Raw genomic sequence first — 16,945 nt, 5'->3', positions numbered from 1 at the left:
TTTAAGTCTTCCTAAAACATTTAACCTGTGTCCTTTCCTAGGTCTCATCCCCCACCCCGCCCCATTTCTACGAGGTAGAAAGTGAGTGAAATATGGGGAAGGTAAAGACCTGATTCCAAAGTGAGATTCGTCTGAGTTTATTCAGTTATGTTTGTGAGCACTAACCATGCCCCCAGGACTATGACAGTGGGGACACAGCTCTGAACAAAATGGCGACATTCTTGCCCTCGAGGAATTTATACTCTAGTGAACAGAAGATGAACAGCAAACTGATACCTCTGGGTGGTGCAAGGGTTATGAAAGAATCTAAGTAATGTGTGGAACACCTGGGATGGAAGGCTGCTTGGGCCAGAGCAGGAAAGGTTTTTCTAAAGAAATCACATTTAATCATAACCATCTTTGGGGAGAATTTCCTGCAACAGAAAATGTCAGGAGTGTAAAAGGTGAAATGAAGTGGGGCCGCTTATGTCAAGGGGTTTTAAAACAGAGCCAGGAGGCCATGAAGGAGATGCACGTTCTCATGGGATGAAACCATGAACTTTGAACTGGGCCAAACTGCAAGTACTCCAAGGACTCAGCCTGAACACCTGCAATTTACTATGGTAACAGATTTTGCTTAGTGTTGCCATAGCAACCAAGTATATTAAGCCAAGATTAATTTTCTGCTGCCACACCAATCGAAATTCTTTGTAAATAATGAATTCTGGCATTCCCTTTTGTCTTTAAACCCCCCTGACCTTTGTTCATTAGGAGGACACAGTTTGGGTTGCTACCAGAGTCTGTGTTCCCGAATTGCAATTCTGAGACCCTAAATAAATGCTTTCATTTTATTTCAATTCTGCCTCTTTTCTTGGTCGACAGGTGCAAAGGTCCTGAGGCAGAAACAAGTTGGTCTGAGTACTAATCACAGAGTATTCTCTTATTTGGGTCAAAAATGGTGTAATAGATGCATAGATGCCTAGCACAGTGGACCGTGGTGGTCCTGCTCTCAGATCCCCTCGACCCCCTTCTATTTCTGGGGGTCTCCCTGCCACATGTAAGGTGCGCTTACTGCCCAGGCTTGTGACTGCAGCAAATCAATGAGTGGCTCCCCTCAGGTCTCTGGAGCTGCTTTGCTCCCCAGGCTGGGAACAGGAAGTATCTAGGGATTTACATTTCCACCCACTCCCAGCACCACCCAGCAGCCCTGATTAGTGGCTGCAGGATGTTTGAAGGGAGTATGAAAGCCGGTTCCCTTGCCTGGGTTGGCTAAACTCAGGGTGTGATTTGGGCTTCAGAGAGGCCGGAGGCATCAGGCTGCAACTGAGACTCAGCCGGAATCGAATCTTCAGCTGTCTTCTCCCCTTTCTTGTCTGGGAGCACTTCTTTAATAGGCCAGGTGCCCCTGAATTCTTATCCAAGGGTCTGCTTTTAGGGAACCCAACTTAAGAGAGTATGATACATGCTTTACAATGGCTTTTCTCTTTTCTTTTAAAAGCATGTCTTCCTGTGGAAACAGATAATAGCAAGTGCTCTGAAGTTAGGCAGGCCTGGGTTTGGACCCCACCTCTGTTCACCAGCATTACCCTTGGACCTTGTTTCATCAGTTACAAAAGTGGAGCAAAAAAAGTGCCACTTTTTATGGTTACTGTGAAGATTTAAATGAAAGAAGGTGGGCAAAACAGCAGAGAGACTGGCAAAAAGTAAATGCTCAGATTTTGCTATTATTATGAAACCTTTCCAAACTTTATCAGAGTTCATAAAATGTTTCAAGCCATGGGTTATGTATATGTTGTGTTCCTTAAAAAATGCTCCACCTCACTGGAATTTGGCTGGGGCCAAGGGTAGAAGGGGGAAGGGAAGTAGCTCTTCTGGGACCTGTGAGTTGCCTCTAACATGAACCTTTTCCTTTCATCCTGAGAAGCACCTGGAAGAATAGAAGTTTTAAAATTATTTTAAAGACAGTAAGCTCATATTCAAAACAGCTAAGCTGCCTAAAGAGGCATCGTGTGTAAGTAAGTCAGGGCCCCAAATTGGACCTGTCTGAACAGAGCGCAGGCTGGGGACCCCACCTCCTTGGGGACAGGGCCCTATCTTTAGTCCTAGGTCCTTCCCCACAGAAGGGGCATTTGTTCCTCAGGGCAGAATGGCCAGTCCTCACTGAGATGACTCCTGCAGGCCATACCACGAGCCAGTGAAGCCTCCTCCATGGGCGCCACTCCGGGGATCTCTAATTCTGGTGATGTTCTGGGTTTTGGAGGGAAGCCCTGCTCTGGGCAGCATCTGTCTGCAGCCCTCAGGCCAGAGGTGCAGCTGAGCATGTCTGGCACTTGCAGCTGCCAGAATGCAGGTGACTCAATCTGACAGTGCTCACCGGGAGTGCACACCCTGCCTGCCCCCGCCTCCCCTCCAGGAACCTAGCACTCCTCAAGGGAGCTGGGGCTTCAGGCAGGAGGCTGACCCAGGCCACCACCGCTGCAGGCGAATCAGATCCCAGAGGGGAGGGCCTGCTCCCTGGAGTCTCAAATCCCAGGTGCAGATGTAGTCAGGGAAGGAGAAGGAAGCTCCACTGAAAAGCCCTTCGCCGGTTACAGTAAGTACTCTGGACTAGCAAGACTTGAAAGGAACTGAGTTCTGAGTCAGCAGGGAATGGGACAGCTGCCCCGTCCTGCTTTTCCGAGCTTCCTACTGGGGTAACCAAACTCATTCCTACCAAGCTTACAAACGGGCATACTTCCAAACGTTCCAGGAGACATTTTAGGGCACGGGGCGATGGAATCTGTTGCCTTGCAAAACGTCACTACTTTCCCTCTCATTTGTCCCAGGACGGGGTGGGTGGGGACACACAGGCAGGGCTGGGATGAGAGGCGGTGGGGCTGCAGGCCTCCCCGGCGCGCCCCGGAGCGCACAGCGTCCCTGCTGAACCGAGAGGGCTGTTTTTACGACCCCGCGTTTTCCTTCCACCGCTTTAGCAACTGCATCCTGTGGCAGGTTCCCCTCAGCGCGTGTGTTCTTTTAAAGAAAGCATGCTTCTCTCGCGGCGAATTCAACCCTGTCTGTTTCAGTCTTGCACCCACGCCTGCCGTAGGAGAAATGCGTTCCCCAAAGCAAAGAGTTTGTAAAGGTCGCAGAAATATTTTATTTCCTTACAAGCCTGTGCGTGGGTGTCACGGAGGAGACGGTCGCCCGCCTGTAGGTACTTTTCCATCAGGCTCAGACACAGGCTCTCTCACAAGAAGAAAGCAGCACCAAAAACATTAGGAAAAAGTATTCGTACGCCCTCTCACCCCCGATCCTGGGCGTGTGTGCCCGGAGCTGCCTGCAGGGCGCGTCACCGCAGCTGTCGTTTCGGGTGCGGGGACCTGGGGTCTTGGGTGCCCAGGCGACTCGAGGGACGGTACCAGTTCTTAAGGACGGCCGCTGCATCCGGCGGGACGGTCTAGGCCCTGGTGGAAGACCCTCCGGACCCCCGGGGCAGGGTGCCCTCGCGCCCCAGGGAGTAGTGGCTTGGAGGAGAGCGCAGAGCGTGCGCCCAGCTGGGCGAGTCTCCTGCGAAGGGCTCTGCGCCCCGCGGCGCTCCGGCCGCGGGAGAGCTTGGCCTCTAGTCCCCCACACTCAGCAACTGACTGTCTGCCGTTATTTTTAGTAGGAGTACAAAAAGAATCTCAAAAAGTTTTAGTTAGGGAGAAAGTGGGAACTCGTGGGTGCCCCGCACACATGACGTCAGCCGCCCTCAGGAACCCCCAGAAGCTGAAAACAAAGCAAAAACGAAACATGCACGTTGGGGGGGTGGGGGAAGCTCACCGAGCATGGTTAGCAAAAAAAAAGCAGCGTGGTTTTGAAAGGGAAAGTTTGGGTCGTTTTTGTAGGGTTGGTGTTCTTTGACTATACACTTCAGCTATTCACTTCTAGATAAGAGTGTCAATTTCAATAATAATAATAATAAATTGTGTGCTAAGCTCACTTAAGATAAAGACATTCTCATAAGACATTTATTATACACCTACTGGGTCCCTCCTGCTGGATGGGGGGCGCTTCAGAACATAATTTTGGTTAGATTCAAGGACTTCAGACCTGAAGTTTTCCACAAATTAAAGTAGATAAAATCTATTACTAAAGCTCTTTCCCTCACTTTTGGGGTATATATGAATGGTACTGATCAATTGCTCATGTCAAAATTGTGAGTTCTGTTTTGGAAGAATTAACAAAGAAAACCCAGGACTCATAAATCAACACCAAAGTTCGGAAGGTCAGAGCAATCTGTCCTGGGAACAAAGTCTTCCCTAGAGCTAAGAAGCATTCAAAGGCACTCCTGGTGTTAATGGGATTATTAAAGATTTACCTGAGACCAGATAAATGATGATTTCGCAATACACTAGGGTATCTTTGCAGTTAAGTTTTTTTTTTCTGAGGACACATTTTGCCCCAGGAGATCTGGGCCTTGTGGCTTCATTGGACTTTGCAAATGAAGGAAGGCTGGTGTTTCCCAAAAGTGCGCTTGTGTGAGGGAGCTTTGCAGGAAACGACAGACTGGGGTTTACAAGAGGGGTGTGTGCGCGCGCGCGTGCGTGCAGGCGTGCATGAATGAGTGTGTGCCTGCATGCGTGTGTGATGGGGGCGGGGAGGGAGGGAGATGCGGGTTGCAAAGCTGCCACCTAGAGGCGCCTTCCCGCAGTGTATATAATGCGAGTCTGCAACCCGAGAGCTCAGTCCTCCAAACTGCTCAGCCCCAGGCAGGGAGCGCAGCAGCCGGGAGGCAGCCGAGCCGGAGCCCAGCCCGAGGTAAGGAAACTGGGCTCCGTCAGCAGCCCTGCTTGGAGAGGAAGGGGGCACGGCAGGCAGGTTCTGCTCTGGGCTAAGTGGCCTTTTTCTGGGGCCTTCTGTTTAATCGCCGTGATGGGTGCTGAGAGCCTGCGGGTCTGGTGTGGGAAAGCCCAGGCTGCCCGATGCGTGGCTGCGGCGCAGAGTGCGCCTTCTAACTGGGGGGGCTGCACCTTCGCTGCTGAAAGTTACAAGGGCAGTTTTCCTAAGTCACTTGTGGAGGAACTCTCCGTGTTTGTTGGATTTAGGATTCTGGTGTTTATTTGCTGCTGTGGGTATTTCAGCTCGAGTAAGCGGAGAACTTTGCAAGAATGCACTGCCCATTCTGCTTGCTCAGAGTTGGCAGGGAGCAGCTTGGCACCACTGCTTACCTGTTTCACTTCTAGTATATCAGTTGGGAAGTGGAATTGGCAGTAAATACGTAATTCCAGAAAGATGTACACTCTGTTAAGGGGCATCCTTCAGTGAAGCAGAAAACTGTGCCGAGAATCTTTGTGAATCCAGATTGCATTTGCATTCTGAGCGCTGGGGGATTAGCAGATCGGTAAGCCCGGAAGCTATAAGGGTGAATGTTAAATACTGCTGGGTCTGCTTGTCTCTTGATTGCATCCTTGCTAATCTAATTTTGAGTATTGTTCTCTCACAAGGATACAACTTCAACTGGGAAAAGCAAAAAGCACGCACACAAGTCTAGGATTTTGTAATGTAGGTATACCCTTCAGGTAGCACATGGATTTTGTTCAATTTTGTTAGGTGTACAAAGATTCAAGGGGTGATGGAGAGCAAGAATTTAGTGGGGATGTCAGGGGTGGGAAGTTAGCCAAGACTTGTAACTTTCAGAGAGAATGAGAAGTTGTAAAAGTCAGACGGGCTGTCTCCCTCTCTCTTCTCTCTTTCTCTCTGTCTCTCTCTCAATTCATTTGCTCACAACGGGATCATTACTTTTTTCAGAAGTGGAAGAGGGCCCCCTGAAATGGCTTTCCAGCTTTTTGAAACTGACATAGAGCCTCAGATAGAGTTTTGATACACTGACATCCCCTGAAACTTCATTCTGTAGAGTTTCAATGTGGTAACTTTGTCTTTTCTTTTTAAACACAGATGCTGCCTTTGTGGCCCTTTATTTATTCCAGGAAAATGCAGAGATCAAATAGGTTGGCTTAGAAAACAAAGCGGAGGCTACTGCAGTCTTGTGCTTGACATTCTATAGATTTTAATGGATAAACTGCTTGTCCTGCTTTCATTAGCTCCGGAGCTTCCCCAGATGCAAAGCCTTTTTCTAAAGCAAAGTTGCACACGGGAGCCCCAGCTTGGAAACAATTTGTTCTTTTTTTCCCTCTGTCTCTGCCATAAACACTAGACTGCACACAACTGCTGAGCTCCATGCCACAGCCTCTGGAAGAGGGGTAGGCGGGTAGCTGCATGGGATGGGGGTAGAACAGCTTAAGAAAACAAATGGAGAAATGCCAGTATTTTGCTGCCTATCTGATTTTTAAAGGGATGTGCATTGCAATCATAGTTTGTAAAAAGTTGCAGAAAGTATAGCCAAGGTAACCTGCCTGCACTTAACTAAGTCAGGACTCTGGCGGTGAGTTTATCTCCTATTAACAGCACATCCTGAGAGAATTGAGAAGGTATTATGGTTTCTAATCAGGCCCAGAACAGGCCAAGTATAGGCTTTCTGGATGATGGAAAAAAAAAAAAAAACCAAACAAAAAAACCCGACTTCATCCGGAACAGTGGCTTTTTGTGCAGTCCTTCTAGGCAGAGAGCCTCCTGTGTGCTAGGAGGCATGAGGGAGTTGATTGGAGTGACTCAAACCTGAGACCAAAAGACAGTCCCTCTATAAACCCTAAAAATAACGGAGGAGCGGAGAAAGACATTAAGGATTTTAGGACTTCAGACTTTTCTCAGTGATCATGCAGAGCATGAATGGGATTTGGGGCTAGAAAGCATTCGTACTTTTAAGCCAGGCAGCCAAGGAATTTAGTTTTACTTCTAGGAACAAAAGTCGTATTAGAACACCTCTCAGTTGAGTCAGACACTTGTAGGGATAATTTAGAAAGAAACCAAAGATGGTGTCATGTCCAGTGTTTCTCAAGTCCAGAGAGTCATATCTCCGGGACACATATTTTCTAATAAATAAAACGAAGCAAGCAAGAAGGGAAAAAAAAGGAAAAAAGGGGGCTCTCCAATTTGGAATGTTTGACGGTATTCTGCAGGGAGTATTTGATGCATTTGTTACATAATGACCTACTAATTTAAAGTCGGGGAAAAAAACCATCACATCTTCATTATTAAAATGATGAGGGAATTGCATATTTCTACTCTGAAAATTTTCGTGAGCCACAGGTAGGTTTGGAAGCTAACCCTGCGTTTTGTTCCTAGTGCTCAAAGGGTGGAGGGGCTGAGACTATCTCAGGTGGCCTTGGACTGCTGTTGGTTAAGGGACAGAAGAAGGAGCTGTGAGCTCACGGGGACAGTGCATGTGGAGGGCTCTGCCAGCCAGACAGCGAGCATCTTTGAATATTCTTAGTGTGACAGATACTTTTATATGGGGGTCTTCTCTCAATTTTATTGGACGAGTCCAGGATTGGGTAGCTGTCCCTTAGGAACTCCACTGCGTCTGGCCAAGAGCACGGTGAGTAGCTCTCAGCCTGGCTGACCTCCCACTGCCTCATCCGGGTCCTAAGCTGGGTGGGAAGGAGGGCTCTGGTTACACCTGGCCAACCCAGACAGCAGCCTTTGTGATGCGGGGATCGCAGGCTCTGCCTTCTGGGGACAGCACTGCTTCCCTGTCGGCCAGCTGAGTACAATGGACTGGCTCAGGTTTCTTCAGGGGGGCTCATTCCCCCAAACAAACGTAGCAGATGAGGATGCCCCACATGTGAACAGGAGGAATGCCCTAGGAGCCGGGAGTAAGTGGCCTGCATCTGAACCAGGACTGTGCCCTCTCTTTTCCTCTCCCCCTTTATTTAGTATTTTCTATGTTCTCAAAGGATGCAGAGCAGTTCCTTTCACAAGCTAGGAGCGGTCAGGGTTGCCATGAATGTTCGGTCATGACAGGATTGTTTTCTGTTTGCTTGGCATGGGGGATGGACCAGTCTCCACTCTGCTACCAGCCCTAGCGGATGACCACGGGGGGCCTGGCTGGGCACAGCTCCCTGGACCTGCCTCAGATACAACGCAGGATTGGTGGAAAACAAAAGACAAACGAATGAAAACCAACCTCCAGTGACGCGCCACTGCCCCGTGATTCTCCAGGGGTGTGTAGACTCTCCTTATCTGAACTGCACTTCAGTCCAGTAGAAGGGGTGGGACTTTCACAAAGAAGCCAGAGCATGACTCCCACGGGGCAGAGTCTCTGGAAGAGTGGGGAGTGTGGAGAGGGCAGTTACTAGCCACAGAGTGAGAGGGGTCAGGCCCTCCTGCTGTCCTGGCCTCCGTTTCCCCATGTGCAGCAGTGAGAGAGGCCTCCTCACTGGGGGCCATGTCTGAACCACACTGAATCGCTCCGGGCAACACCGTCTGGGGAGGCACAGGTCCCGAGTTGCAGAAAGCCACTAAACGTCAGCTGTGGGCGGAGGACCCAAAGAGCCCCGAGGTTCCTGAGGGCCCCTCAATGTCCCAGCAGGGGCATGGCCCTGCCCGGCTGGTGGATCCCATGGCCCTGGGGCTGGGCATGCCTTCCGCCTCGTGGCAGCCCACCTCGGATCTGCTCTGTACCCCGTGACCAGAGCACCCACTGCAAGCCTTCCACGCGGTTTGTGTCACCTCCACCCTCCAAAGCCGTTCCTGCCCCGGAGTCGCTCGCTGGCGTCAGACCCCCGTGGCTCCTGCACCGACAGGTCCGGCCTGACTCTTGCACGCTCACCCTTTCCACCTGCTTTCCTTCGTGGGCCCCCAGCCTCAGCCGGATTTCGGTGACCCTCTTCATGGCCTGTCACTATCCCCCGTTTTGAAGGCCCCAAGAAGCCACCTGAGTGGAAATCCCTCACTCTCTCGCCCAGGGGGAGCCTGCCGGCCTCCCCCTTCCTCCCCTCCCCAGTCAGGGCTTGAGGTCTTGGGCCCGGGTGTGATGATTCCAGCTTCTTATGCCCAGAGCATGCCCCTCATGGAAGAGACTCTATAAACATCTGGGTGTATGAAAAGGGGTGGTGTTTATCTCAGCTCCGCAAGGAGTTCAGAGAAGTCTGGCCCGGACTCCCATTCCAGGGATGGCCTCAGACCCCCGGCCGCAGTGGAGCCCAGGGAATGTTGGCTCACTGACTCTCGGTTCACTGAGCACCTATTTTGTGCCAGGTGACTTTTCTGGCTGTGGCTGTACATGGATGCAGAAGACATTGTTGGGGTGCCAGGCTGGCATAGGGAGGAGGTGGAGGAATGTACACGACACAATGACACAGCAGGGAGATGGTGGCCTGGGTGGAGGCAGACGCAGGAGGAGCAGACGGTTTCATTATTTGGGGCAGCAGGGGCTCAGGGTCTGTGATCGGAAACCGCAAACATAGGGAGGGCAGGTTGGTTCACAGCAGCCAGAAACCTGGACACTTGGCAGTCTGTGTCATGGAGGGAGTGGCTTGGCCAGTGGGAGGGCATGGGTATTGCAGGCCACCCCGCCACCCCAGGAGACCCCAAACGCAGAGACTTCTGTTTCTGGCTTTACCCCCACCACCACCCCCAGCTTTTGGGGGAGCTCAGGCGAATGATTCAGATGCAGTGGGTACCTCAGGCCACCTGCTGTGGCTCCCTTGTTGTCAAGGATACTTGGGGGATGAGCAATAAGATGGGAAACGAGAAGCCCATCTTCTAGAAGAGTCCTGTAGTTGACAGACAGGGCCCCTGCCAGTACTTGGGAAGGCGAGTGGCAGACGAGCGCCTTTGCAGACCCCAGGCCGGTGGGGAGGACAGGACAGGCCCTGGGGCCTCCCCAGGCGGGACGAGGTCCACCTCCTGGCATGGTGGCGGTGTGACGCTCTCTGAGCCCAGCCACGAGGCGTCTACAAAGTGCTCGTGTTGGGAAAGGGGAGGAACAGCAATGGCAGCTGCTCTGGTTCTCAGCTGGGTCTCTGTGGTCTGGAGAAATGGAACCTGAACTGTGGTCATTCTGGGGCACATTCCTGTCTCTATTAACATTTACATAATTCTTGATGTCAAATTTCAAAAAATAGAGATATTTATACAGTAAAATCTACAATTCCTCTCCATCTCCTCATCCTTCTCTCCTGCCCCAGTGTTTTATACTTAGTGTAGATATTTTTTCTTTGCTGTTGTGCACATTTTTTTTTATGTAAGTGAGATCATGCTATGTGAGCATCTACACATTGCTTTTCACTGAACAGTCTGTTAGAATTTACCATGTTCCTAAAAGCAGGCTGCCCTCTCTCTTCACAGTCCTGTTATGTTCCAGACACTGAATGCACCATAGTTCATTGAACCACTCCCCTACCAATAGACATTTATGTTGTCCCCATTTTTTTCTCATGTATAAATAGTGCTTCAGTAAACATTCTGTATACACAGTTGGGAAGGTGAATGTTTTGAGGGGAGAAATGTTTGAATTTGTAAAATCAACAGGAACAATCAACTAGAAATCTTGTAGTCTAAGCCCCCTGTTTTTCTCTCCATGGGGAATCCATGCAGATGCCTGTAACTTCAGTGTCTGAGGGGGTCTCCACTCTTCTGCCTGCCCTAGTGGGGGCTCTGTGTCCACTGGGAGGCAGGCACTGGGCAGGCTTGTTTAACGCCCAGAAGTTTCTCCCAAGCTCTGGCTGTGAGCAAGCAGGAGTGGAATTGCTGGTTTATTCCAGCAGAGGGTGACTGGTCCAAGCCGGAGGAGGGAGTGTCCCCAGGTTGGTGGCCATCACCCAGCGGCTGCCTCCCAGCCAATGAGAGACATTCCTGTGCAGAGGGGAGTGTGGGGCCAGGGGCCAGCTCCTTCCTGAGTGGTACAGAACGCAGTCAACTCTGTGTGGCTGGATGAGCTAATCCCCTGCTTTTGCTGGAGGGGAGCTGAGATTCTCACCTGGGGCCCCACAAGTTCATTATAGGCTCCCTCACACCCTTCCCCCTCGGATTTTGCTGGAGCTCTTGCCAGATCTTTGGAAACCAGGGGCCTGGGGTAGACACGTCATAGTTTGCCGTTGCTCCTCCTGGGGGCTCTGAGATTTGTTAAACTCTAGGCCAGTGATGTAGGAAGATGGTGTTCCTTGGCGGTAGCCCCACGTCAGCAGCGTGATGGCGTGAGACAGATGGGCCTGCCTGGCGCCGGACCCCTGGACACGCACTGGGCAGCCCGCTGTTGCTGCAGACCACATTTAACATAACCTGGCACACTGTTTTTGTCAAATAAGATGCTATTTTCTAGAAAATTTGTTTCTAAAACCAAATGCATGAAAGATACCGAAAGGACAGAGGCTGAGCTATTGTGTGGTTTTTTTGTCTCCCCTCGAGCTCCCCATTTAAGTTTGTGGAGGCTTTGGTACTGCACTGTCCGACCGCCTTTCTCTGTGCTTTTCTTCCTACTCTTGACCCCTACAGCCTCTGTCCCTGGGGTCCCCCAGAAGAAGCTGGGTGGTCCAGGCATGGCCCTAAGTGGGGGGCACTGAGGCCTCGTTAGGTTAGGTCACCGGGAGGGGAACCAGTGGCCCTTTACAAACCACGGAGGAGTCGGCCCAGAAGCCTGCTGCAACCCCTTGTTAACTGGGACTCCCGAGTAGGTCGTCTGCTGTGTTTTGGGGCTAAGGAGCGGGTCCCAGGAGGGGGCAGAGTGCCTCACCTCTCAGGGATTCTGCTCTTGTAGCCCGAGGGTGCACATGCCACACTGCCCACCTTTGTGCTAGTTCCTGCATCGCTCTCCATGGAGGAGACATTCCATGCCTGGCCAGCAAGAGTCAGTTTTAGATGTGGGGCAAGAATTAAATGAGGCTATATTGGGCCTTTTAACTGCTAGATGACTCTGAGATACGAGCCGGTGTCCCAAGAAAGCAGCAGGAGGCCAGGTAACTAGGCTCAGGTTAAACACTAAGGGGTGAGGAGTCGGGATGCCAACCCGCGAAGGCCTGACTTTGGGATGGACGCTGTTCCCCGCTGCCCTTGCATACTGTTAGTGTAGCCACCTGGGCACTGACCCGCGGGGCAGTTTCCCATCCTCCAGAGAGTTCTCATGTGACCTGGAGTTGACTTGAATGAGCTTGGAAAGTACCCTTGACTGTGGTCAGTCATTACCTGTGACAGCTGAGAAGGAAGAACGGCCACCATCCTTTACAGGAGAACTCTCAACAGGGCACCTTGGAAGGAGCAGTTTCATTTTACACTCCCTCCCCGTAGTCATGCAGTGGAGATGCCCACCCAGGGCTGACCGACAGGTCCGCAGGAGCCCTCCCCTGGAAGCTTTTGTAGCGGGCGTGTTTGTGGAGAAATTATTTCCAGGCACAGAGATACTTAGGAGCTGGTTTCTCTGTTGATGTTAAGATGGTGACAATTCAGAGTGCTGGCCTCCTGTCAGGTCAGCAGGGAAAACAGTTGAGCAAATCGTCAGCCCCTCCAGAAATGCAGCAGGGGGTGATTTTTGTGCTTCGAGTCTCGGTACAAGTTGCTCTTGAAGCAGTTAGATAAATAGGATGAGGTGATGGCCCACAGCTTGAGACAGCTGGTTGGTCACCCTTGGTTGAGATCACATGGCAAACGCAGGTTCTGCAGGTTTGGGGCCCAATCGAGCTGCAGGGCGTTGCATATACGCTGAGTGGGCGTCAGGACTGCACAGTGCAAACCTAAGACCTAGGTTTACGTGCAAATTTTGCGGAAAGATAAAAAGCACTGAGTCACATTTCTGATGCAAATTTGGAAGAGAATCTGAAATACTCTCCTGAAGACACCAGAGCAGGAGACTTGCTCTACAGAACCAGGAGCAGATCAACTCGCCATTCTTTGGGGACATAGGTAGAATGGCTCCACTGTCCGCGCTAAGAGTGAGCGGGCCATCAGCATGACTGTGGCTGTGGGTCAGCTGCCTGATGTTTCTCTGGCCCCTGGACTGCTGATTTCACACCCTGATCTGGGCACAGCCAGGCTGGCAATGTCTTGAGAACACAGCCATGAAAAGAGAGAGAAAGCAAACCCTGTTTATCTCTTTGAGCACCACATGGATTTAGATTCTGGCTGTGTTTTGTTTTGTTTTGCAGGCTTCTGCTCTGGCTGTTTTCTTTTCTCCTTTCTTTGCAAAGCCCCCACAGCGCTAAAGCAAAACAGCTGAGCCTATGGGGGCGCTGGAAAGGCACTTTGACTGAAACGTAAATATTTCCTCTTCCTTCTCTTTTTGTTTGATTTCCACGTAGGCGATTGGATCACTGCTGTCCACACCATGGATTTGCATCTCTTTGACTACTCAGAGCCAGGGAACTTCTCCGACATGAGCTGGCCGTGCAATGGCAGCGACTGCATCGCGGTGGACACGGTGCTCTGCCCGGCCATGCCCAGCAAGAGCGCTCTGCTGTACACACTCTCCTTTATTTACATTTTTATCTTTGTGATCGGCATGATCGCCAATTCCGTGGTGGTCTGGGTGAACATCCGGGCCAAGACCACTGGCTACGACACGCACTGCTACATCTTGAACCTGGCCATCGCCGACCTGTGGGTGGTCGTCACCATCCCAGTCTGGGTGGTCAGCCTGGTGCAGCATAACCAGTGGCCCATGGGAGAGCTCACGTGCAAGGTCACTCACCTCGTCTTCTCCATCAACCTCTTCGGCAGCATCTTCTTCCTCACGTGCATGAGTGTGGACCGCTACCTCTCTATCGCCTACTTCACCAACACGTCCAGCCACAGGAAGAAGATGGTCCGCCGCGCTGTCTGTGTCCTGGTGTGGCTGCTGGCCTTCTGTGTGTCCCTGCCCGACACCTACTACCTGAAGACCGTCACGTCTGCGTCCAACAACGAGACCTACTGCAGGTCCTTCTACCCCGAGCACAGCGTCAAGGAGTGGCTGATCAGCATGGAGCTGGTCTCCGTCATCTTGGGCTTTGCCATCCCTTTCTCCATCATTGCCATCTTCTACTTCCTGCTGGCCCGAGCCATCTCCGCGTCCGCTGACCAGGAGAAGCAGAGCAGCCGGAAGATCATCTTCTCCTACGTGGTGGTCTTCCTGGTTTGCTGGCTCCCCTACCACGTGGTGGTGCTCCTGGACATCTTCTCCATCCTCCACTACATCCCCTTCACCTGCCAGCTGGAGAACTTTCTCTTCACGGCCCTGCACGTGACACAGTGCCTGTCCCTGGTGCACTGCTGCGTCAACCCTGTGCTGTACAGCTTTATCAATCGCAACTACAGATACGAGCTGATGAAGGCCTTTATCTTTAAGTACTCGGCCAAGACAGGTCTCACCAAGCTCATAGATGCCTCCAGAGTGTCGGAAACAGAGTACTCCGCTTTGGAGCAAAGCACCAAATGAGGTGCTCCGCAGTGTGGCCAGGCGTGGGCTCTGGCTCAGGGGTGCTGGGGCTGCATCACTCCCCAGCGGAAAGTGAGGGGGCTTCGGAGCTTGATGCCTGAGTGGCGTCAAGAGGGGAACACGTGTCGCTGCGTCCTTTCTCCCTTTTTTGTGGTGCCAATGTGGCTGTCGTGTGGCTGTGGGTTCTGGCAGTGTTCATCTTGCAGGGCTGTGCTGCGCGGCCAGTGCTGCTTGTCAAAGCCGCCTACAGGACAGGCTCTTGCCTGCACTTCTGTAAAATAGGACTTTGTGTTCCCTGAGGGTTTTATAAGGTGATTTGTATTTAAATGTTAAGACTTTATTTTCTCACTATTGCTGTACCTTATAAATGGATCTGAAAGTCTAAATATATTTTAAATATGGTATGGGAGGTATAATGCTGACATATATTCAGAGTGTCGTAGTTTTAAGATCAGTCTGATTCCGGTTTGACTAAGGATGACATCATTGTTAGCTGTTTTGAAATTATATATATAAATATATGAATATATGCCAGTCTTGGCTGAAATGTTTTATTTACCATAGTTTTATATCTGTATGGTGCTTTGTTACCGGCGTGGCACATGGAACGAAAACGACTCTATAATGCAGTCTGTGATATTGTAAAGTTACTTCGAAAAAATCAAAACCAAGCAAAACTCTTTCAGGCTGCAATGCTGTGCACAAACGGAGAGTCTGATTTCAGAGTGTTCTCTCCATTTGTAAGTTATTTTTTTTTAACAAAGATTTTTTTTTTCCTAAAAAGACATTTTGGTTTCAGTTTTAAACGTACGTTTGGCATTTAGGTGCCATGTATGATAATACCGTATGGATGTATCCTGCATCTACAGGTCAACCTAAGTAATTTTTTTTTTTTATAAAGTAACTACTATAAAGGCAAAACCCAAGGAGTTAACTTGGATAAAATGATGTGAAAGGAAAAACATTTGTGTGCTTGAGTGTTCTGTTTTTTTTAACTTCATGCGGTGTGTTTGACGGAGGGGAGAGGATGACATGGTGCAGGAAGTTTGCACCTGCTGTCGGCCCTACAGTCTTCAGGGCCCCTTTTATGCCCCCAGGGCCGCATGTCGCAGCCTTGAGCCTTCCCTGCTCAGGTTCTGTGGTTAGAGTCCTGCTTTCATTTTCTGTGTACAGCACAAACTCTTCATTTAAAAGCTAACCTGTCAATGACCTTCTTGAGGCCATGCAGTGAGTGGATTGCTGGCCCAGGCATTACCGAAGAAACCACTTCAGCAGTAGTTGCGGCACTCTTAGATGGCCGGTCCTGCTGTGCCTTCACCGGCTCTAGGGGTAGCCACAGGGATGGTGGGACTGCCTTGGGCAAATGCATCTGGGCAGGAGCTCAGAGAAGGACTTGGCTCCCAGGGCTGCCCCTACCAGCTCCGTCTCTGATGGGACCGATTTGCCCAGAGAACTCTTAGCCAACACAAAGGCAGAGCCAGACCAGGAGCTCCAGTCTCACCTCTGAGTTTGGGGGATGCTGCCACATAGGAGGGCACCCCATGCATGCTGGCTCACCCATAGATTCTCAGTGGGCAGCCCCAGCAGTCCCCAGGGCCCATGGTAGTGTTGTGAGAGGGGCTCCTACTTCCTCAGAGGGTTTTACGGCTGAGAGTTTTGAAACCAGGACTATGAATTACTCTAAATATCTACTTGATGCCCATACATGTTCTCGGGTATGGAAGTGCCTTGCCTTGTTCCAGGCAGGTTTCAGGCTGGATAACAATAATGTAGCTAGTGGGATACCAACATAACTATAGGCAAGGATAACATGAGCAAAGACATAGAAGAACGGCAAAATGAAGTTGGGAAATTCAGCCCCAGATATGTGTTCCTGACAATAGAAAGGGGTTGCAAGTTTGCACTGAGTTTTCTGGTGGCTTCAGTCAGAGAGCAAACATCCTCACCAAGTAGTAAATTCAAGGTGGGGGCATATACTGCATCCACAAGCTCAGTGGTGCCATAGATAGGACATAAAAGCTAATTAAACTTAAATTGAGGCCTCATCTCAAATCAATTCAGAGACGCTCTCTCTGCTCCCAGGGATCACTGGAGTTTTGGGTAAGTGCTGGGGGAGGTCATTTGGGGAAGAGGGGGGTTTGTCCTTGATAGTTGTCTGTTCCCACTGGCATCCACTGAGACCCCCATTGCCTCCCTGCCCGGTCCTCGGGCAGGTCTTCTTGTCACCCCGTTCAAGGGTCTCTTCTGCTGTTCCCTGCCACGCTGGACCTGGGGTACCGCAGTGTTCCACAGACCACCCCTGGCATTTTTCTGTTTCTTTACAACTCTTAGCCCGTGAGAGTCACTGGGCAGCTTCCTCCTGCACGGAGGTGTGGAACGATGGGGGGATGAAGGCTGAGCTGGATCTAGACGTGCCGCGTAGTACTTTTGCTTTGGGGTGATTTCCCTTCTCCCCAGAGCCTGGAGCCCTCTACCTCGGGGGGGTCTCTGGGGTACAAGCCACATCTCAGGGATGCAGAAAGTCTCCCTGCCTCTAGAAATCCCCTTCTTTCCCCAGCCTCGGAGCTTCTCTGATTCATCCCCAGTTACCCAGGCCCATAAGCCTTTCCTGTGACCGTGGCTGGACATCCTGTGACCGTGGCTGGAACATCCTTCCCAGGACTAGTGGTGCTGGCCTGTGGGGCTGCAGGGGGGGAT

At 51.0% G+C, this 16,945-nt stretch overlaps 1 protein-coding gene across 6 annotated transcripts; it reads left to right on the top strand.

Annotated features, from left to right (window-relative positions):
• Window positions 1-2,435: 2,435 nt before the first annotated feature.
• Window positions 2,436-15,210, top strand: ACKR3 (atypical chemokine receptor 3). 6 transcript variants are annotated; one of them, XM_017675566.3, is made up of 4 exons: window positions 4,698-4,761; window positions 7,389-7,438; window positions 7,902-8,063; window positions 13,134-15,210. In XM_017675566.3, the coding sequence occupies exon 4, from the start codon at window positions 13,160-13,162 to the stop codon at window positions 14,246-14,248; it is 1,089 nt and encodes a 362-aa protein (XP_017531055.3). In that variant the 5' UTR covers window positions 4,698-4,761; window positions 7,389-7,438; window positions 7,902-8,063; window positions 13,134-13,159; the 3' UTR covers window positions 14,249-15,210. The 6 variants fall into 6 exon arrangements, with proteins under 6 accessions (XP_073074032.1, XP_017531054.3, XP_017531055.3 ...); XM_073217930.1 differs by lacking the exon at window positions 7,389-7,438 and having other exon boundaries at window positions 4,743-4,761; XM_017675563.3 differs by lacking the exon at window positions 4,698-4,761 and having other exon boundaries at window positions 7,186-7,438.
• The last annotated feature ends 1,735 nt before the right edge of the window (window positions 15,211-16,945 follow it).

Source organism: Manis javanica, chromosome 12, assembly GCF_040802235.1.
Source record: "Manis javanica isolate MJ-LG chromosome 12, MJ_LKY, whole genome shotgun sequence".
NCBI lineage: Eukaryota > Metazoa > Chordata > Mammalia > Pholidota > Manidae > Manis > Manis javanica.
Note: the sequence above shows the minus strand (reverse complement) of the source record. Positions and strands in the feature narration are given on the sequence as shown.